The 20,070-nt window shown below is 53.8% G+C and overlaps 1 protein-coding gene across 1 annotated transcript in view; it reads right to left on the bottom strand.

Annotated features, from left to right (window-relative positions):
• ITGA11 (integrin subunit alpha 11) overlaps positions 1-20,070 on the bottom strand; it is a 59,898-nt gene that overhangs the window by 32,365 nt on the left and 7,463 nt on the right. The window contains exons 4-7 of the mRNA XM_075576259.1: positions 17,264-17,408; positions 12,012-12,160; positions 10,378-10,518; positions 6,286-6,489 (exon numbers count right to left, since the gene is read on the bottom strand). Of these exons, the coding sequence (XP_075432374.1) occupies positions 6,286-6,489; positions 10,378-10,518; positions 12,012-12,160; positions 17,264-17,408 (639 nt within the window). The remainder of the gene's footprint in view (positions 1-6,285; positions 6,490-10,377; positions 10,519-12,011; positions 12,161-17,263; positions 17,409-20,070) is intronic.

The following is a 20,070-nucleotide window of genomic DNA, read 5'->3' on the forward strand; positions in this document are numbered from 1 at the left end:
CTTAACCATGTCACTGCCAGCGCCTTCACTGCTTAACCCTGCCAATGCCAGCGCCCTCACTGCTTAACCATGTCACTGCCAGCGCCCTCACTGTTTAACCCTGTCACTGCCAGCACCCTCACTGCTTAACCCTGTCACTGCCAGCGCCCTCACTGCTTAACCCTGTCACTGCCAGCACCCTCACTGCTTAACCATGTCACTGCCAGCGCCCTCACTGCTTAACCCTGTCACTGCCAGCACCCTCACTGCTTAAACATGTCACTGCCAGCGCCCTCACTGCTTAACCCTGTCACTGCCAGCGCCCTCACTGCTTAACCATGTCACTGCCAACGCCCTCACTGCTTAACCATGTCACTGCCAGCACCCTCACTGCTTAACCATGTCACTGCCAGCGCCCTCACTGCTTAACCCTGTCACTGCCAGCACCCTCACTGCTTAACCCTGTCACTGCCAGCACCCTCACTGCTTAACCCTGTCACTGCCAGCGCCCTCACTGCTTAACCCTGTCACTGCCAGCACCCTCACTGCTTAAACATGTCACTGCCAACGCCCTCACTGCTTAACCATGTCACTGCCAGCGCCCTCACTGCTTAACCCTGTCACTGCCAGCGCCCTCACTGCTTAACCATGTCACTGCCAGCACCCTCACTGCTTAACACTGTCACTGCCAGCACCCTCACTGCTTAACCATGTCACTGCCAGCGCCCTCACTGCTTAACCATGTCACTGCCAGCACCCGCACTGCTTAACCCTGTCACTGCCAGCGCCCTCACTGCTTAACACTGTCACTGCCAGCACCCGCACTGCTTAACCCTGTCACTGCCAGCACCCTCACTGCTTAACCATGTCACTGCCAGCGCCCTCACTGCTTAACCATGTCACTGCCAGCACCCTCACTGCTTAACCATGTCACTGCCAGCACCCTCACTGCTTAACCCTGTCACTGCCAGCACCCTCACTGCTTAAACAATGTCACTGCCAGCGCCATCACTGCTTAACCATGTCACTGCCAGCACCCTCACTGCTTAACCATGTCACTGCCAGCACCCTCACTGCTTAACCATGTCACTGCCAGCGCCCTCACTGCTTAACCCTGTCACTGCCAGCACCATCACTGCTTAACCCTGTCACTGCCAGCACCCTCACACTGCCTTAACCCTGTCACTGCCAGCACCCTCACACTGCCTTAACCATGTTACTGCCAGCACCCTCACACTGCCTTAACCCTGTCACTGCCAGCGCCCTCACGCTGCCTTAACCCTGTGACTGCCAGCGCCCTCACTGCTTAACCCTGTCACTGCCAGCGCCCTCACTGCTTAACACTGTCACTGCCAGCACCCTCACTGCTTAACCATGTCACTGCCAGCGCCCTCACTGCTTAACCATGTCACTGCCAGCACCCGCACTGCTTAACCCTGTCACTGCCAGCGCCCTAACTGCTTAACACTGTCACTGCCAGCACCCGCACTGCTTAACCCTGTCACTGCCAGCACCCTCACTGCTTAACCATGTCACTGCCAGCGCCCTCACTGCTTAACCATGTCACTGCCAGCACCCTCACACTGCTTAACCATGTCACTGCCAGCACCCTCACTGCTTAACCATGTCACTGCCAGCGCCCTCACTGCTTAACCCTGTCACTGCCAGCACCCTCACTGCTTAAACATGTCACTGCCAGCGCCCTCACTGCTTAACCATGTCACTGCCAGCACCCTCACTGCTTAACCATGTCACTGCCAGCACCCTCACTGCTTAACCATGTCACTGCCAGCGCCCTCACTGCTTAACCCTGTCACTGCCAGCACCCTCACTGCTTAACCATGTCACTGCCAGCACCCTCACTGCTTAACCATGTCACTGCCAGCGCCCTCACTGCTTAACCCTGTCACTGCCAGCACCATCACTGCTTAACCCTGTCACTGCCAGCACCCTCACACTGCCTTAACCCGGTCACTGCCAGCACCCTCACACTGCCTTAACCATGTTACTGCCAGCACCCTCACACTGCCTTAACCCTGTCACTGCCAGCGCCCTCACTGCTTAACCCTGTCACTGCCAGCGCCCTCACTGCTTAACCCTGTCACTGCCAGCGCCCTCACTGCTTAACCATGTCACTGCCAACGCCCTCACTGCTTAACCATGTCACTGCCAGCACCCTCACTGCTTAACCATGTCACTGCCAGCGCCCTCACTGCTTAACCCTGTCACTGCCAGCACCCTCACTGCTTAACCCTGTCACTGCCAGCACCCTCACTGCTTAACCCTGTCACTGCCAGCGCCCTCACTGCTTAACCCTGTCACTGCCAGCACCCTCACTGCTTAAACATGTCACTGCCAACGCCCTCACTGCTTAACCATGTCACTGCCAGAGCCCTCACTGCTTAACCCTGTCACTGCCAGCGCCCTCACTGCTTAACCATGTCACTGCCAGCACCCTCACTGCTTAACACTGTCACTGCCAGCACCCTCACTGCTTAACCATGTCACTGCCAGCGCCCTCACTGCTTAACCATGTCACTGCCAGCACCCGCACTGCTTAACCCTGTCACTGCCAGCGCCCTCACTGCTTAACACTGTCACTGCCAGCACCCGCACTGCTTAACCCTGTCACTGCCAGCACCCTCACTGCTTAACCATGTCACTGCCAGCGCCCTCACTGCTTAACCATGTCACTGCCAGCACCCTCACACTGCTTAACCATGTCACTGCCAGCACCCTCACTGCTTAACCCTGTCACTGCCAGCACCCTCACTGCTTAAACAATGTCACTGCCAGCGCCATCACTGCTTAACCATGTCACTGCCAGCACCCTCACTGCTTAACCATGTCACTGCCAGCACCCTCACTGCTTAACCATGTCACTGCCAGCGCCCTCACTGCTTAACCCTGTCACTGCCAGCACCATCACTGCTTAACCCTGTCACTGCCAGCACCCTCACACTGCCTTAACCCTGTCACTGCCAGCACCCTCACACTGCCTTAACCATGTTACTGCCAGCACCCTCACACTGCCTTAACCCTGTCACTGCCAGCGCCCTCACGCTGCCTTAACCCTGTGACTGCCAGCGCCCTCACTGCTTAACCCTGTCACTGCCAGCGCCCTCACTGCTTAACACTGTCACTGCCAGCACCCTCACTGCTTAACCATGTCACTGCCAGCGCCCTCACTGCTTAACCATGTCACTGCCAGCACCCGCACTGCTTAACCCTGTCACTGCCAGCGCCCTCACTGCTTAACACTGTCACTGCCAGCACCCGCACTGCTTAACCCTGTCACTGCCAGCACCCTCACTGCTTAACCATGTCACTGCCAGCGCCCTCACTGCTTAACCATGTCACTGCCAGCACCCTCACACTGCTTAACCATGTCACTGCCAGCACCCTCACTGCTTAACCATGTCACTGCCAGCGCCCTCACTGCTTAACCCTGTCACTGCCAGCACCCTCACTGCTTAAACATGTCACTGCCAGCGCCCTCACTGCTTAACCATGTCACTGCCAGCACCCTCACTGCTTAACCATGTCACTGCCAGCACCCTCACTGCTTAACCATGTCACTGCCAGCACCCTCACTGCTTAACCATGTCACTGCCAGCGCCCTCACTGCTTAACCCTGTCACTGCCAGCACCCTCACTGCTTAACCATGTCACTGCCAGCACCCTCACTGCTTAACCATGTCACTGCCAGCGCCCTCACTGCTTAACCCTGTCACTGCCAGCACCATCACTGCTTAACCCTGTCACTGCCAGCACCCTCACACTGCCTTAACCCGGTCACTGCCAGCACCCTCACACTGCCTTAACCATGTTACTGCCAGCACCCTCACACTGCCTTAACCATGTTACTGCCAGCACCCTCACACTGCCTTAACCCTGTGACTGCCAGCGCCCTCACGCTGCCTTAACCCTGTCACTGCCAGCACCCTCACACTGCCTTAACCCTGTCACTGCCAGCACCCTCACGCTGCCTTAACCCTGTCACTGCCAGCACCTTTCCGCTGCCTTAACCCTGTCACTGCCAGCACCCTCACACTGCCTTAACCATGTCACTGCCAGCACCTTCACACTGCCTTAACCCTGTCGCTGCTAGCGCCCTCACTGCTTAACCATGTCACTGCCAGCGCCCTCACTGGTTAACCATGTCACTGCCAGCACCCTCACTGCTTAACCATGTCACTGCCAGCGCCCTCACTGCTTAACCCTGTCACTGCCAGCGCCCTCACTGCCTTAACCCTGTCACTGCCAGCACCCTCACGCTGCCTTAACCCTGTCACTGCCAGCACCTTTCCGCTGCCTTAACCCTGTCACTGCCAGCACCCTCACACTGCCTTAACCATGTCACTGCCAGCACCCTCACACTGCCTTAACCCTGTCGCTGCTAGCGCCCTCACTGCTTAACCCTGTCACTGCCAGCACCCTCACTGCTTAACCATGTCACTGCCAGCGCCCTCACTGGTTAACCATGTCACTGCCAGCACCCTCACTGCTTAACCATGTCACTGCCAGCACCCTCACTGCTTAACCATGTCACTGCCAGCACCCTCACTGCTTAACCATGTCACTGCCAGCGCCCTCACTGCTTAACCCTGTCACTGCCAGCACCCTCACTGCTTAAACAATGTCACTGCCAGCGCCATCACTGCTTAACCATGTCACTGCCAGCACCCTCACTGCTTAACCATGTCACTGCCAGCACCCTCACTGCTTAACCATGTCACTGCCAGCGCCCTCACTGCTTAACCCTGTCACTGCCAGCACCATCACTGCTTAACCCTGTCACTGCCAGCACCCTCACACTGCCTTAACCCGGTCACTGCCAGCACCCTCACACTGCCTTAACCATGTTACTGCCAGCACCCTCACACTGCCTTAACCCTGTCACTGCCAGCGCCCTCACGCTGCCTTAACCCTGTGACTGCCAGCGCCCTCACGCTGCCTTAACCCTGTCACTGCCAGCACCCTCACACTGCCTTAACCCTGTCACTGCCAGCACCCTCACGCTGCCTTAACCCTGTCACTGCCAGCACCTTTCCGCTGCCTTAACCCTGTCACTGCCAGCACCCTCACACTGCCTTAACCATGTCACTGCCAGCACCCTCACACTGCCTTAACCCTGTCGCTGCTAGCGCCCTCACTGCTTAACCCTGTCACTGCCAGCACCCTCACTGCTTAACCATGTCACTGCCAGCGCCCTCACTGGTTAACCATGTCACTGCCAGCACCCTCACTGCTTAACCATGTCACTGCCAGCACCCTCACTGGTTAACCCTGTCACTGCCAGCACCCTCACTGCTTAACCCTGTCACTGCCAGCGCCCTCACTGCTTAACCCCGTCACTGCCAGCACCCTCACACTGCCTTAACCCTGTCTCTGCCAGCACCCTCACACTGTTTTAACCCTGTCACTGCCAGCACCCTCACACTGCCTTAACCCTGTCACTGCCAGCGCCCTCACTGCTTAACCCTGTCACTGCCAGCGCCCTCACTGCTTAACCCCGTCACTGCCAGCACCCTCACACTGCCTTAACCCTGTCTCTGCCAGCACCCTCACACTGCCTTAACCCTGTCACTGCCAGCACCCTCACACTGCCTTAACCCTGTCACTGCCAGCGCCCTCATTGCTTAACCCTGTCACTGCCAGCACCCTCACTGCCAGCACCCTCACACTGCCTTAACCCTGTCACTGCCAGCACCCTCACACTGCCTTAACCCTGCCACTGCCAGCGCCCGCACGCTGCCTTAACCCTGTCACTGCCAGCACCCTCACTACTTAACCCTGTCACTGCCAGCACCCTCACACTGCCTTAACCCTGTCAATGCCAGCACCCTCACACTGCCTTAACCCTGTCACTGCCAGCACCCTCCCGCTGCCTTAACCCCTGCACTGCCAGCCCAGGCACAGTTGGGCTTTCCGATGCTTCACCCTTGTGTCTCTCGGGGACGGTGTTACAGCCGCATCGCACAATCCTTTTTATCTTACTCTTGTAGCAATAAGGCGGCTGGAAATGTGGCCATTAGGAGGCGATGTCACTAAGGGCCCCCAGTTTCGGGCTTTGGTCCTGATTGGTTAGTTAGGATCCTCCTGGTCGCCCAGGGTTTGGGGTCCCTGTGTAAGTGTGCAGGACTGGCTCAGCTGCGGGTATTTAGCAGAGGTGTATATATATATATGGGTTCCTCTCTATGTATATAGGGTTCGGGTCAGTCTCTGTGTATTTAAGGCAAGTGCCCTTATATTTAGGGTTGCTGTCTTCCTCTATTTAAGGGGCTCAGGGTTTGGGGCTATTACCTGTTTGTACCTCTTCAGGATGTTCCTTTTCATCCCGTGGAAGACGTACACAGCCCCCCTGTGGTCGTCCTCCAGGGGCGCCCCGATCACCACGTCGTTGTAAGAGTCCTGGTTCAGATCTGGCACCGCAGCGATGGAAGAACCGAACCGAGAGTTCTGGGAGCCGTCCCAATCCTGCAGAGCCCCGTCCGGCACGAACTGTCCCTGTAATGGTACCAGAACCCCGCTCCGGGCGTGACCCGGTGTAATACCTTTACAGACAGTATATAGCGGGTGCGGCCTACTCCAGTCCTCAGGAGCTACCAACAGGTCAGGTTTTCAGGATATCCTGGCTTCAGGACAGGTGGAGCCACCTGGGCTGAAGCAGGGAGTGATTGAGCCACCAGTGCTGAAGCAGGGATATCCTGAAAACCTGACCTGTTGGTGGCCCTTGAGGACTGGCGTTGCCCTCCCCTGGTTTACAGCCAGTCGCAATGTATTTATTACCATAACTGTCCCACTGATAGCGAAGCCAGGTGTCCAGTATAGAACCGGACTGTCCTGTATTTGGACGCTCTGTCCAGTAATAAATGAGAGGTGATACTCGGCGTGTACGTGTATACCGGTATTACCTCTCTGGGCGTGTACGTGTATACCGGTATTACCTCTCTGGGCTTGTACGTGTATACCGGTATTACCTCTCTGGGCGTGTATGTGTATACCGGTATTACCTCTCTGGGCGTGTATGTGTATACCGGTAATACCTCTCTGGGCGTATATGTGTCCGGTATTACCTCTCTGGGCGTGTATGTGAATACCGGTATTACCTCTCTGGGCGTGTATGTGTATACCGGTATTACCTCTCTGGGCGTGTATGTGAATACCGGTATTACCTCTCTGGGTGTATATGTGTATACCGCTATTACCTCTCTGGGCGTTTATGTGTATACCGGTATTACCTCTCTGGGTGTGTGTGTGTATACCGGTATTACCTCTCTGGGTGTGTATGTGTATACCGGTATTACCTCTCTGGGTGTGTATGTGTATACCGGTATTACCTCTCTGGGCGTGTATGTGAATACCGGTATTACCTCTCTGGACGTGTATGTGTATACCGGTATTACCTCTCTGGGCGTGTATGTGTGTACCGGTATTACCTCTCTGGGCGTGTATGTGTGTACCGGTATTACCTCTCTGGGTGTGTGTGTGTGTATACCGGTATTACCTCTCTGGGTGTGTATGTGTATACCGGTATTACCTCTCTGGGTGTGTATGTGTATACCGGTATTACCTCTCTGGGCGTGTGTGTGTATACCGGTATTACCTCTCTGGGTGTGTATGTGTATACTGGTATTACCTCTCTGGGCGTGTATGTGTATACCGGTATTACCTCTCTGGGCGTGTATGTGTATACTGATATTACCTCTCTGGGCGTGTATGTGTATACCGGTATTACCTCTCTGGGCGTGTATGTGTATACCGGTATTACCTCTCTGGGAGTGTATGTGTATACCGGTATTACCTCTCTGGGCGTGTATGTGTATACTGGTATTACCTCTCTGGGCGTGTATGTGTATACCGGTATTACCTCTCTGGGCGTGTATGTGTATACCGGTAATACCTCTCTGGGCGTATATGTGTCCGGTATTACCTCTCTGGGCGTGTATGTGTATACCGGTATTACCTCTCTTGGCGTGTATGTGCCTGTATTACCTCTCTGGGCGTGTTTGTGTATACCGGTATTACCTCTCTGGGAGTGTATGTGTATACCGGTATTACCTCTCTGGGCGTGTATGTGTATACCGGTATTACCTCTCTGGGCGTGTACGTGTATACCGGTATTACTTCTCTGGGCGTGTACGTGTATACCGGTATTACCTCTCTGGGCGTGTACGTGTATACCGGTATTATCTCTCTGGGCGTGTACGTGTATACCGGTATTACCTCTCTGGGCGTGTACGTGTATACCGGTATTACCTCTCTGGGCGTGTACGTGTATACCGGTATTACCTCTCTGGGAGTGTATGTGTATACCGGTATTACCTCTCTGGGCGTGTATGTGTATACCGGTATTACCTCTCTGGGCGTGTACGTGTATACCGGTATTACTTCTCTGGGCGTGTACGTGTATACCGGTATTACCTCTCTGGGCGTGTACGTGTATACCGGTATTATCTCTCTGGGCGTGTACGTGTATACCGGTATTATCTCTCTGGGCGTGTACGTGTATACCGGTATTACCTCTCTGGGCGTGTACGTGTATACCGGTATTACCTCTCTGGGCGTGTACGTGTATACCGGTATTACCTCTCTGGGCGTGTAGTGTATACCGGTATTACCTCTCGGGGCGTGTATGTGTATACCGGTATTACCTCTCTGGGCGTGTACGTGTATACCGGTATTACTTCTCTGGGCGTGTACGTGTATACCGGTATTACCTCTCTGGGCGTGTATGTGTACACCGGTATTACCTCTCTGGACGTGTATGTGTATACCGGTATTACCTCTCTGGGCGTGTATGTGTATACCGGTATTACCTCTCTGGGCGTGTATGTGTATACCGGTATTACCTCTCTGGGTGTGTACGTGTATACCGGTATTACCTCTCTGGGCGTGTACGTGTATACCGGTATTACCTCTCTGGGCGTGTACGTGTATACCGGTATTACCTCTCTGGGCGTGTACGTGTATACCGGTATTACCTCTCTGGGCGTGTACGTGTATACCGGTATTACCTCTCTGGGCGTGTATGTGTATACCGGTATTACCTCTCTGGACGTGTATGTGTATACCGGTATTACCTCTCTGGGCGTGTACGTGTATACCGGTATTACCTCTCTGGGCGTGTATGTGTATACCGGTATTACCTCTCTGGGCGTGTACGTGTATACCGGTATTACCTCTCTGGGCGTGTATGTGTATACCGGTATTACCTCTCTGGGCGTGTACGTGTATACCGGTATTACCTCTCTGGACATAGTTACCTGACCGGCTTGGGGGGCCGCGGGATTTCCCAGAGCAGGGAGGGAGCAGGGCTGTTGCTAGGGGGCTAGGCAGCTTCCTCCATCCTGATTGGCTGCTGCTAGGTAATGCAGCCAATCAGGAGGAGGCGTCAAGGTGGGGGTGGGGCCAGGGAGAGGAGGAAACAGCATGAAGTGGAGAGAGGTGAAATTGTGTGTGCGCGTCGCACCGTCACTATTGTGTCCAGTATATTTTGGAGAAGCTGCCTGGCCCCCGGAGTCCCACATACTGTAGCACAACTTACATACTTTAAAATAACTAAACTTTTATTAGTGTACACAGATTCTTATAAAAGATTTAATCGCCTTTAAAACAAAAACCGTGACGTATTTCCTTTTTTTGGTGTAAATATGCCCAGTTAAGTCATTTATAACTTTGATTCATTAAACAAATGAAGTTGGAATCTCTTTTACCCGATTGGAATTTGCTACTTGGTCTCAGATCCCCAAAAATCAGCCCGCGCGTGTTCCTGTGTAACTGGGTGCAGCTTATGGTGAGCTGGGCTCGGGGTGAGCTGGGGCCCGGGGTGAGCTGGGGCCCCGGGGTGAGCTGGGGCCCCGGGGTGAGCTGGGGCCCCGGGGTGAGCTGGGGCCCCGGGGTGAGCTGGGGCCCCGGGGTGAGCTGGGGCCCCGGGGTGAGCTGGGGCCCCGGGGTGAGCTGGGGCCCCGGGGTGAGCTGGGGCCCCGGGGTGAGCTGGGGCCCCGGGTGAGCTGGGGCCCCGGGGTGAGCTGGGGCCCCGGGGTGAGCTGGGGCCCCGGGGTGAGCTGGGGCCCCGGGGTGAGCTGGGGCCCCGGGGTGAGCTGGGGGCCCGGGGTGAGCTGGGGGCCCGGGGTGAGCTGGGGGCCCGGGGTGAGCTGGGGCCCCGGGGTGAGCTGGGGCCCCGGGGTGAGCTGGGGCCCCGGGGTGAGCTGGGGCCCGGGGTGAGCTGGGGCCCCGGGTGAGCTGGGGCCCCGGGGTGAGCTGGGGCCCCGGGGTGAGCTGGGGCCCGGGGTGAGCTGGGGCCCGGGGTGAGCTGGTATTTACGGATGAGTAGTTAATGATGACAAAGGGAGGCCCTGCGTGACCCGGTTGGACCAATCAGCACACGCTTACCTCTCTCAGGACGTACACGGAAACTCTGCCCCTCTCTCGTCCTTCGCTGAAGAACATTGGGGCTCCGACCAGCAGGACGTCTGTCACCCCGTCTCCATCCACATCTACCGAGTCCATCTCACTGCCGTAATACGACCCAATCTGACAAGAGAGAAGTGCACAGCGCAACACTGCGTGTCACACGACTAAATGGTCACCGCACTGTCACTGCATCATTCTGAGCTCACTGCATGTCACTGCATCATAGCTTCACTCTCACTGCATGTCATGGCATCATGGCTTCACTCTCACTGCATGTCACTGCATCATGGCTTCACTCTCACTGCATGGCACTGCATCATAGCTTCACTCTCACTGCATGGCACTGCATCATAGCTTCACTCTCACTGCATCATAGCTTCACTCTCACTGCATGGCACTGCATCATAGCTTCACTCTCACTGCATGGCACTGCATCATAGCTTCACTCTCACTGCATCATAGCTTCACTCTCACTGCATCATAGTTTCACTCTCACTGCATCATAGCTTCACTCTCACTGCATGGCACTGCATCATAGCTTCACTCTCACTGCATGGCACTGCATCATAGCTTCACTCTCACTGCATCATAGCTTCACTCTCACTGCATCATAGCTTCACTCTCACTGCATCATAGCTTCACTCTCACTGCATGACACTAAATGATAGCTTCACTCACCTCATCATAGCTTCACTCTCACTGCATCATACCCTCACTCTCACTGCATGACACTGCATCATAGCTTCACTCTCCCTGCATGGCACTGCATCATAGCTTCACTCTCACTGCATCGTACTGCACGCTCACTGCATGGCACTGCATCATAGCTTCACTCTCACTGCATCGTACTGCACGCTCACTGTATGACACTGCATCATAGCTTCACTCACTGCATCATACTGCATGCTTATTGCATCATAGCTTTACTCCCACTGCATCGTACTGCACGCTCACTGCATCATTACTTCACCATCACGGCATGGCACTGCATCATAGCTTCACTCCCATTAAATCATAAGTTCACTCTCACTGCATCGTACTGCATGACACTGCATCCTAGCTTCACTCTCACTGCATCGTAACTTCACTCTCACTGCATGGCACTGCACTCTCCCTACATCATAGCTTCATTCTCACTGCATGGCACTTCCTCCTAACTTCCCTCTCACTGCATCGTACTGCATGCTCACTGCATCCCAGCTTCACTCTCACTGCATCATACTGCACACTCACTGCATCATAACTTCACTCTCACTGCTTGGCACTTCCCCCTAGCTTTACTCTCACTGCATCGTACTGCACTCTCACTGCATGGCACTGCCCCCTAACTTCACTCTCACTGCATAATACTGCACTCTCACTGCATGGCACTGCCCCCTAACTTCACTCTCACTGCATAATACTGCACTCTCACGGCATAATACTGCACTCTCACTGCATCGTACTGCACTCTCACTGCTTGGCACTGCCCCCTAACTTCACTCTCCCTGCATCGTACTGCGCTCTGACTGCATGGCACTGCCCCCTAACTTCACTCTCCCTGCATCGTACTGCGCTCTGACTGCATGGCACGGCTTTAGACATGCTCACTGTGCCCTGCTGCCCCCGGGTACCTGCTCCCCTCTCAGGGCCTGGTGGATGGTGAGGTTCTCGTTCCCGTGCATGCTAAAGATGATCACTTTCCCCGTGTGGTTGAAGCGCGGAGCGCCCGATACGTACAGCCGGACGCGCTGCGGTGTCATCACAGACGTGACAGTGTAACCTGCGTGGGGGAAAGGAAGGCGGCACTGACCGAGGGCACTAAAGGGGCGCGGGACGCCGTGTACATGTGACTCAATCCCTCCCTTACTAATCTGCAGCACCACTTCAATGACAAGCAACGCACAAAGAATTCCGGATCCTGTTATTATTCAGGGGAAGATTCCCAGAAAGAAGAAAGTGTGAAAAGACGTCGGTTTTGGCGCATCTCTCGCGTTTCTGCGTTTGTGGCAAACATTAGAGAGTTTCCAGCAGGAGACGCTCACCCCTCAAACCCAAGAGAAACTACAGCAGCAGATCAGTGTATCTCATTGTGGCAGGACGGCCTGCAGGCGAGGTCAGTCAATAGTCCACACGTGCAGTTTCAGGTTACAGCAAATATTAAGTGGTTTTATTTCTCCACGGTGGAACGTAACCTTTGGGCACACCGTCCCTTTTAGGCAACATAAAATATTGTAGCAAAATAACAATCTATTCCACATTGGGAGAACTTACTCACAATAAAAGCCCTATCAGGCTGGCTGGCTATGTCCAGTTACCAAATCTTTAACAGCCAGGAAAAACAATAGTAACAGTTCTTACTGTGTTTGTGAATCCATCTGCATAGCAGCTTGTCTAGGATAGCTCTGCAGTATGAGGCAGCCACCTGATTGTAAGCAATGGCTTCCTTATATCTCAAGCTGGTTGTCAGGTGTGTCTGCTTAGTTCCTGATTGCCAGCTAGTCTTCCTGGGTTAACCTTCTGAGTAATGGATGAAGGATTTAGATATAGGTTTCCCAGGCATAACTAGCAGTACCTGAATTCACCCTGTCACACTCATCCTAACCTGTTAGTTATGGAACTCATCCTATGGGCTGATGCACAGAGAGGCCTTCATACCTGGACACAGAGGCACATTCGTGCTCTAAGCTGATATTCTCTCCCAAAGTATCTTAAATATGTTACAGCAAACAAAAATACCCCACGTGTGAGCCCATCCACACGTCTCAGCCAGGTCTGCACCCCTGCCCTTCCCCGTTATCTCTTAGCATACACTGCTTCCGCTGCCACTAGGGATTCTGGGTAATGACATGCAAATGATCACGCATAGCGTTCACTTTTTGCTGCTAGTCCATTATAACATGGGAACCCCCCTATAAGCGTATGCCTGCAGCATTACACAGCTTTTTTGAGCACAGCCCAGGTTAAAGAAGTGCAGAGCCAGTAAACCTACTCACAGACAGCTCTTTCGAACTTTTGGGTCTCACCAGTGTGAGGCTGGGTATACTGGCTTTGCGATGTGAAGCTGGGACGTGGGTAGAACCAGACACACAAAAAATGAAAGAAAAGCTGTAAAAATGAAACGTGCGAGCGAGTGGTAATAAAAAGAGGGACTGTGAAGCCCTTACGCCATCACTATATGACCCCGGTGACAACCGTCACTATATGACCCCGGTGTAATGGGAGTTGGTCATGTCCCAGCAGGTGTAGGGGATGGTGAGGAACACTGCAGATTGTATTATCCTGAGGACTTCCGCCCCTCTCCTGGCTCTCTGCCTCCCATAACACTACTGCACAAGCTCAGAGCTATTGCCTACAAATACTTTCTGGGCAAGCTACCCGCCTACCTGAACAAGCTCCTCACCCCTACCACACGCAGCACTTATCATCTGAGATCTGACTCCAAGGGACTGTTCATGGTCCCAAGGTTCAGCAAAGTATCCGGACGCTCCTCCTCCTCTTACCGTGCCCCCCAAAACTAGAACAACCTACCGGAGACTCTCACAGCCGCCACCAGTTCTTTCAAAACTAAAGCTGTCTCATATTTTAATCTGGTCTGTAACTGTTACATACGCCTGTAATATATATATAATCACTAACTGTGCATGCAATGTCTTGTATATAATGTATACCCTGCTCACTTAATGTAACCATGTATCTGTCATCATAACTCTGTGCCCAGGACATACTTGGAAACGAGCGGTACCTCTCACTGTATTACTTCCTGGTAAAACATTTTATAAATAAAAATAAATAAATTGGAGTAAGATAATCCTCAGTCCAGGAGCAGCTCCCAGCTCTCCCGCCGCCCGTCCCTTCCCCCCGCCCATCCGCACCGCGGCCTGCGCTGGGTCTGCGGTGTGGTGAGGAGCTCCGGGCAGGGCGCCAGGCTGGTTTTCCACAGGTCCCAGGGAAACCGGACCTCGCGGATATAAAACACTGCTTTTCCGAGCGGCGTTCCAAGTCTGAGATTAGGAGAATGAGCTGAGGGGGGCGGCGTTAACCAGCTCAGTGCCGGGGGCAAGGGGGGCGGCATTAACCAGCTCAGTGCCGGGGGCAGAGGGGGCGGCGTTAACCAGATCAGTGCCGGGGGCAGAGCTTGGCCAGGGGGGCGGCATTAACCAGCTCAGTGCTGGAAGCAGAGTCAGGCAGCATTAACCAGCTCCGTGCTGGAGGCAGAGGCAGGCGGCATTAACCAGCTCCGTGCTGGAGGCAGAGGCAGGCGGCATTAACCAGCTCCGTGCTGGAGGCAGAGGCAGGCGGCATTAACCAGCTCTGTGCTGGAGGCAGAGGCAGGCGGCATTAACCAGCTCAGTGCTGGAGGCAGAGGCAGGCGGCATTAACCAGCTCTGTGCTGGAGGCAGAGGGGGGCGGCATTAACCAGCTCTGTGCTGGAGGCAGAGGGGGGCGGCATTAACCAGCTCCGTGCTGGAGGCAGAGGGGGGCGGCATTAACCAGCTCCGTGCTGGAGGATGCCAACCAGTGCACGAAGAACTGAGCATTTAAAGGTCAGAAAAATGGAAGTCACAAGTGGCTCACCCATAACGTCACCGGATCAAGAGGCTGCCGGTAATAATCGCTAGGAGGAGATACAGGAGCGCTTATATGGGGTAATAGGAGGAGATATAGAAGCGCTAATATGGGGTAATAGGAGGAGTTATAGGAGCGCTTATATGGGGTAATAGGAGGTGTAATAGGGAGCGGTTATATGGGGTAATAGGTTTAGTTATAGGGAGCGGTTATATGGGGTAATAGGTTTAGTTATAGGGAGCGGTTATATGGGGTAATAGGGGGAGTTATAGGGAGCAGTTATATGGGGAAATAGGAGGAGTTATAGGGAGCGGTTATATGGGGTAATAGGGGGAGTTATAGGGAGCAGTTATATGGGGAAATAGGAGGAGTTAGAGGGAGCGGTTATATGGGGTAATAGGGGGAGTTATAGGGAGCGGTTATATGGGGTAATAGGAGGAGTTATAGGGAGCGGTTATATGGGGTAATAGGGGGAGTTATAGGGAGCGGTTATATGGGGTAATAGGGGGAGTTATAGGGAGCGGTTATATGGGGTAATAGGAGGCGTTATAGGGAGCGGTTATATGGGGAAATAGGAGGAGTTATAGGGAGCGGTTATATGGGGTAATAGGGAGCAGTTATATGGGTAATAGGAGGAGTTATAGGGAGCGGTTATATGGGGTAATAGGGGGAGTTATAGGGAGCAGTTATACGGGGAAATAGGAGGAGTTATAGGGAGGGGTTATATGGGGTAATAGGAGGAGTTATAGGGAGCGGTTATATGGGGTAATAGGAGGCGTTATAGGGAGTGGTTATATAGGGTAATAGGAGGAGTTATAGGGAGAGGTTATATGGGGTAATAGGAGGCATTATAGGGAGCGGTTATATGGGGTAATAGGAGGCGTTATAGGGAGCGGTTTTATGGGGTAATAGGAGGAGATATAGGGAGCGGTTATATGGGGTAATAGGAAGCGTTATAGGGAGCGGTTATATGGGGTAATAGGAGGAGTTATAGGAAGGGGTTATATGGGGTAATAGAAAGAGTTATAGGGAGCGGTTATATGGGGTAATAGGAGGCGTTATAGGAAGGGGTTATATGGGGTAATAGGAGGCGTTATAGAGAGCAGTTATATGGGGTAATAGGAGGTGTTATAGGGAGTGGTTATATGGGGTAATAGGAGGCGTTATAGAGAGCGGTTATATGGGGTAATAGGTTTAGTTCTAGGGAGCGGTAATATGGGGTAATAGGAGGCGTTATAGGAAGGGGTTATATGGGGTAATAGGAGGCATTATAGGGAGCGGTTATATGGGGTAATAGGAGGCGTTATAGGGACCGGTTATATGGGGTAATAGGAGGCGTTATAGGGAGCGGTTATATGGGGTAATAGGAGGAGTTATAGGGAGCAGTTATATGGGGTAATAGGAGGCGTTATAGGGAGCGGTTATATGGGGTAATAGGAGGAGTTATAGGGAGTGGTTATATGGGGTAATAGGAGGCGTTATAGGGAGCGGTTATATGGGGTAATAGGAGGAGTTATAGGGAGCGGTTATATGGGGTAATAGGAGGCGTTATAGGGAGCGGTTATATGGGGTAATAGGAGGAGTTATAGGGAGTGGTTATATGGGGTAATAGGAGGAGTTATAGGGAGCGGTTATATGGAATAATAGGAGGCGTTATAGGGAGCGGTTATATGGGGTAATAGGAGGAGTTATAGGGAGTGGTTATATGGGGTAATAGGAGGAGTTATAGGGAGCGGTTATATGGGGTAATAGGAGGAGTTATAGGGAGCGGTTATATGGGGTAATAGGAGGCGTTATAGGGAGCGGTTATATGGGGTAATAGGAGGAGTTATAGGGAGTGGTTATATGGGGTAATAGGAGGCGTTATAGGGAGCGGTTATATGGGGTAATAGGAGGAGTTATAGGGAGCGGTTATATGGGGTAATAGGAGGTGTTATAGGGAGCGGTTATATGGGGTAATAGGAGGAGTTATAGGGAGTGGTTATATGGGGTAATAGGAGGAGTTATAGGGAGCGGTTATATGGAATAATAGGAGGCGTTATAGGGAGCGGTTATATGGGGTAATAGGAGGAGTTATAGGGAGTGGTTATATGGGGTAATAGGAGGAGTTATAGGGAGCGGTTATATGGGGTAATAGGAGGAGTTACAGGGAGCGGTCACCGACATGATGAGTCAGAAGCTCCCACCTGTTTTCCAGTTACTAACCCTACCGAACCCCACAGACCTGCCCCCCCCCGCCTCCCCACCCCCCCGCCTCCCCCCCCCCCCCCCCAGCCTCCCCACCCCCCCCCCCCAGCCTCCTTACCCCCCTCATTACCCAGGTAAGCTCCGTGGTTCTTCAGTTCATCAGGAAATTCGCGCAGGTAGGACTCCCTCCTCGGAATCACCTTCCCACTGCTGGTCTCCTTCAGCACCGCTCCGTTCCAGTCATACGCTCCCACCGCCCCCAGCAAAATCCCGTCCTGTTAGCCGAGAAGACAAACCCAACTGACACAGACAGAGGAGAATCGTGGGAGGTGACTGTCCCTCCCATCACAGGGTGACATAGAGACTGTCCCTCCCATCACAGGGTGACATAGAGACTGTCCCTCCCATCACAGGGTGACATAGAGACTGTCCCTCCCATCACAGGGTGACATAGAGACTGTCCCTCCCATCGCAGGGTGACATAGAGACCGTCCCTCCCATCGCAGAGTGACATAGAGACTGTCCCTCCCATCACAGGGTGACATAGAGACTGTCCCTCCCATCACAGGGTGACATAGAGACCGTCCCTCCCATCGCAGAGTGACAGAGACTGTCCCTCCCATCGCAGAGTGACAGAGACTCTCCCTCCCATCACAGGGTGACATAGAGACTGTCCCTCCCATCACAGGGTGACATAGAGACTGTCCCTCCCATCACAGGGTGACATAGAGACTGTCCCTCCCATCGCAGGGTGACATAGAGACTGTCCCTCCCATCGCAGTGACATAGAGACTGTCCCTCCCATCACAGGGTGACATAGAGACTGTCCCTCCCATCACAGGGTGACAGAGACTGTCCCTCCCATCACAGGGTGACATAGAGACTGTCCCTCCCATCACAGGGTGACAGAGACTGTCCCTCCCATCACATGGTGACAGAGACTGTCCCTCCCATCACAGGGTGACATAGAGACTGTCCCTCCCATCACAGGGTGACAGAGACTCTCCCTCCATCACAGGGTGACATAGAGACTGTCCCTCCCATCACAGGGTGACAGAGACTCTCCCTCCCATCACAGGGTGACAGACTCTCCCCCATCATTGGGTGACAGAGACTGCTCCTCCCATCGCACAGTGACATAGAGACTGTCCCTCCCATCACAGGGTGACATAGAGACTGTCCCTCCCATCGCAGAGTGACATAGAGACTGTCCCTCCTATCGCAGGGTGACAGAGACTCTCCCTCCCATCACAGGGTGACAGAGACTGCTCCTCCCATCGCACAGTGACATAGAGACTGTCCCTCCCATCACAGGGTGACATAGAGACTGTCCCTCCCATCACAGGGTGACATAGAGACTGTCCCTCCCATCACAGGGTGACATAGAGACCGTCCCTCCCATCGCAGAGTGACAGAGACTGTCCCTCCCATCACAGGGTGACATATAGACTGTCCCTCCCATCGCAGAGTGACAGAGACTCTCCCTCCCATCACAGGGTGACATAGAGACCGTCCCTCCCATCGCAGGGTGACAGAGACTGTCCCTCATATCACAGGGTGACATAGAGACTGTCCCTCCCATCGCAGAGTGACATAGAGACTGTCCCTCCCATCACAGGGTGACATAGAGACTGTCCCTCCCATCACAGGGTGACATAGAGACCGTCCCTCCCATCGCAGAGTGACAGAGACTCTCCCTCCCATCACAGGGTGACAGAGACTCTCCCTCCCATCACAGGGTGACAGACTCTCCCCCATCATTGGGTGACAGAGACTGCTCCTCCCATCGCACAGTGACATAGACTGTCCCTCCCATCACAGGGTGACATAGAGACTGTCCCTCCCATCACAGGGTGACATAGAGACTGTCCCTCCCATCGCAGGGTGACAGAGACTTGCCCCTCCCATCGCACAGTGACATAGACTGTCCCTCCCATCACAGGGTGACATAGAGACTGTCCCTCCCATCACAGGGTGACATAGAGACTGTCCCTCCCATCGCAGGGTGACAGAGACTGCCCCTCCCATCGCAGAGTGACAGAGACTGTCCCTCCCATCGCAGAGTGACATAGAGACTGTCCCTCCCATCGCAGGGTGACAGAGACTGCCCCTCCCATCGCACAGTGACATAGACTGTCCCTCCCATCACAGGGTGACAGAGACTCTCCCTCCCATCACAGGGTGACATATAGACTGTCCCTCCCATCACAGGGTGACATAGAGACTGTCCCTCCCATCACAGGGTGACATATAGACTGTCCCTCCCATCACAGGGTGACATAGAGACTGTCCCTCCCATCACAGGGTGACATAGAGACTCTCCCTCCCATCGCAGAGTGACAGAGACTCTCCCTCCCATCACAGGGTGACAGAGACTCTCCCTCCCATCACAGGGTGACAGAGACTCTCCCTCCCATCACAGGGTGACAGAGACTGTTCCTCCCATCACAGGGTGACAGACTCTCCCCCATCATTGGGTGACAGAGACTGCCCCTCCCATCGCACAGTGACATAGACTGTCCCTCCCATCGCAGGGTGACAGAGACGCAGACGGAAGAGATCTACAACTTGTCCCCAAAGAGTGACAGAGCCCGCCCCCGTTCCTCATGCTTCAGACTGATGTAATGGCGGATTACCCATAACCCTTTGCTCCACCACTTGGTAATGGGGTTTTATTCTTTCTTCGGAGCAGTGACCATGAGAAGGTCTGTAGGGTTTTACTTTCCCTTAATGGGAAGGTCTGTAGGGTTTTACTTTCCCTTAATGGGAAGGTCTGTAGGGTTTTACTTTCCCTTGTGAGGCTCCAACATTTCACAGCAGTAAAAACAGGGTTTGTGAGGTGACCTGATCTCCCCAACTTTGGGCAAGGTCAGCAGTGAAACCTCAGAGCACTGGCCATTTAACCCTATCATTGCTACAGTCCTGAACACCATTGCC

This window comes from Ascaphus truei, chromosome 18 (assembly GCF_040206685.1).
Source record: "Ascaphus truei isolate aAscTru1 chromosome 18, aAscTru1.hap1, whole genome shotgun sequence".
Taxonomy (NCBI): Eukaryota; Metazoa; Chordata; class Amphibia; order Anura; family Ascaphidae; genus Ascaphus; species Ascaphus truei.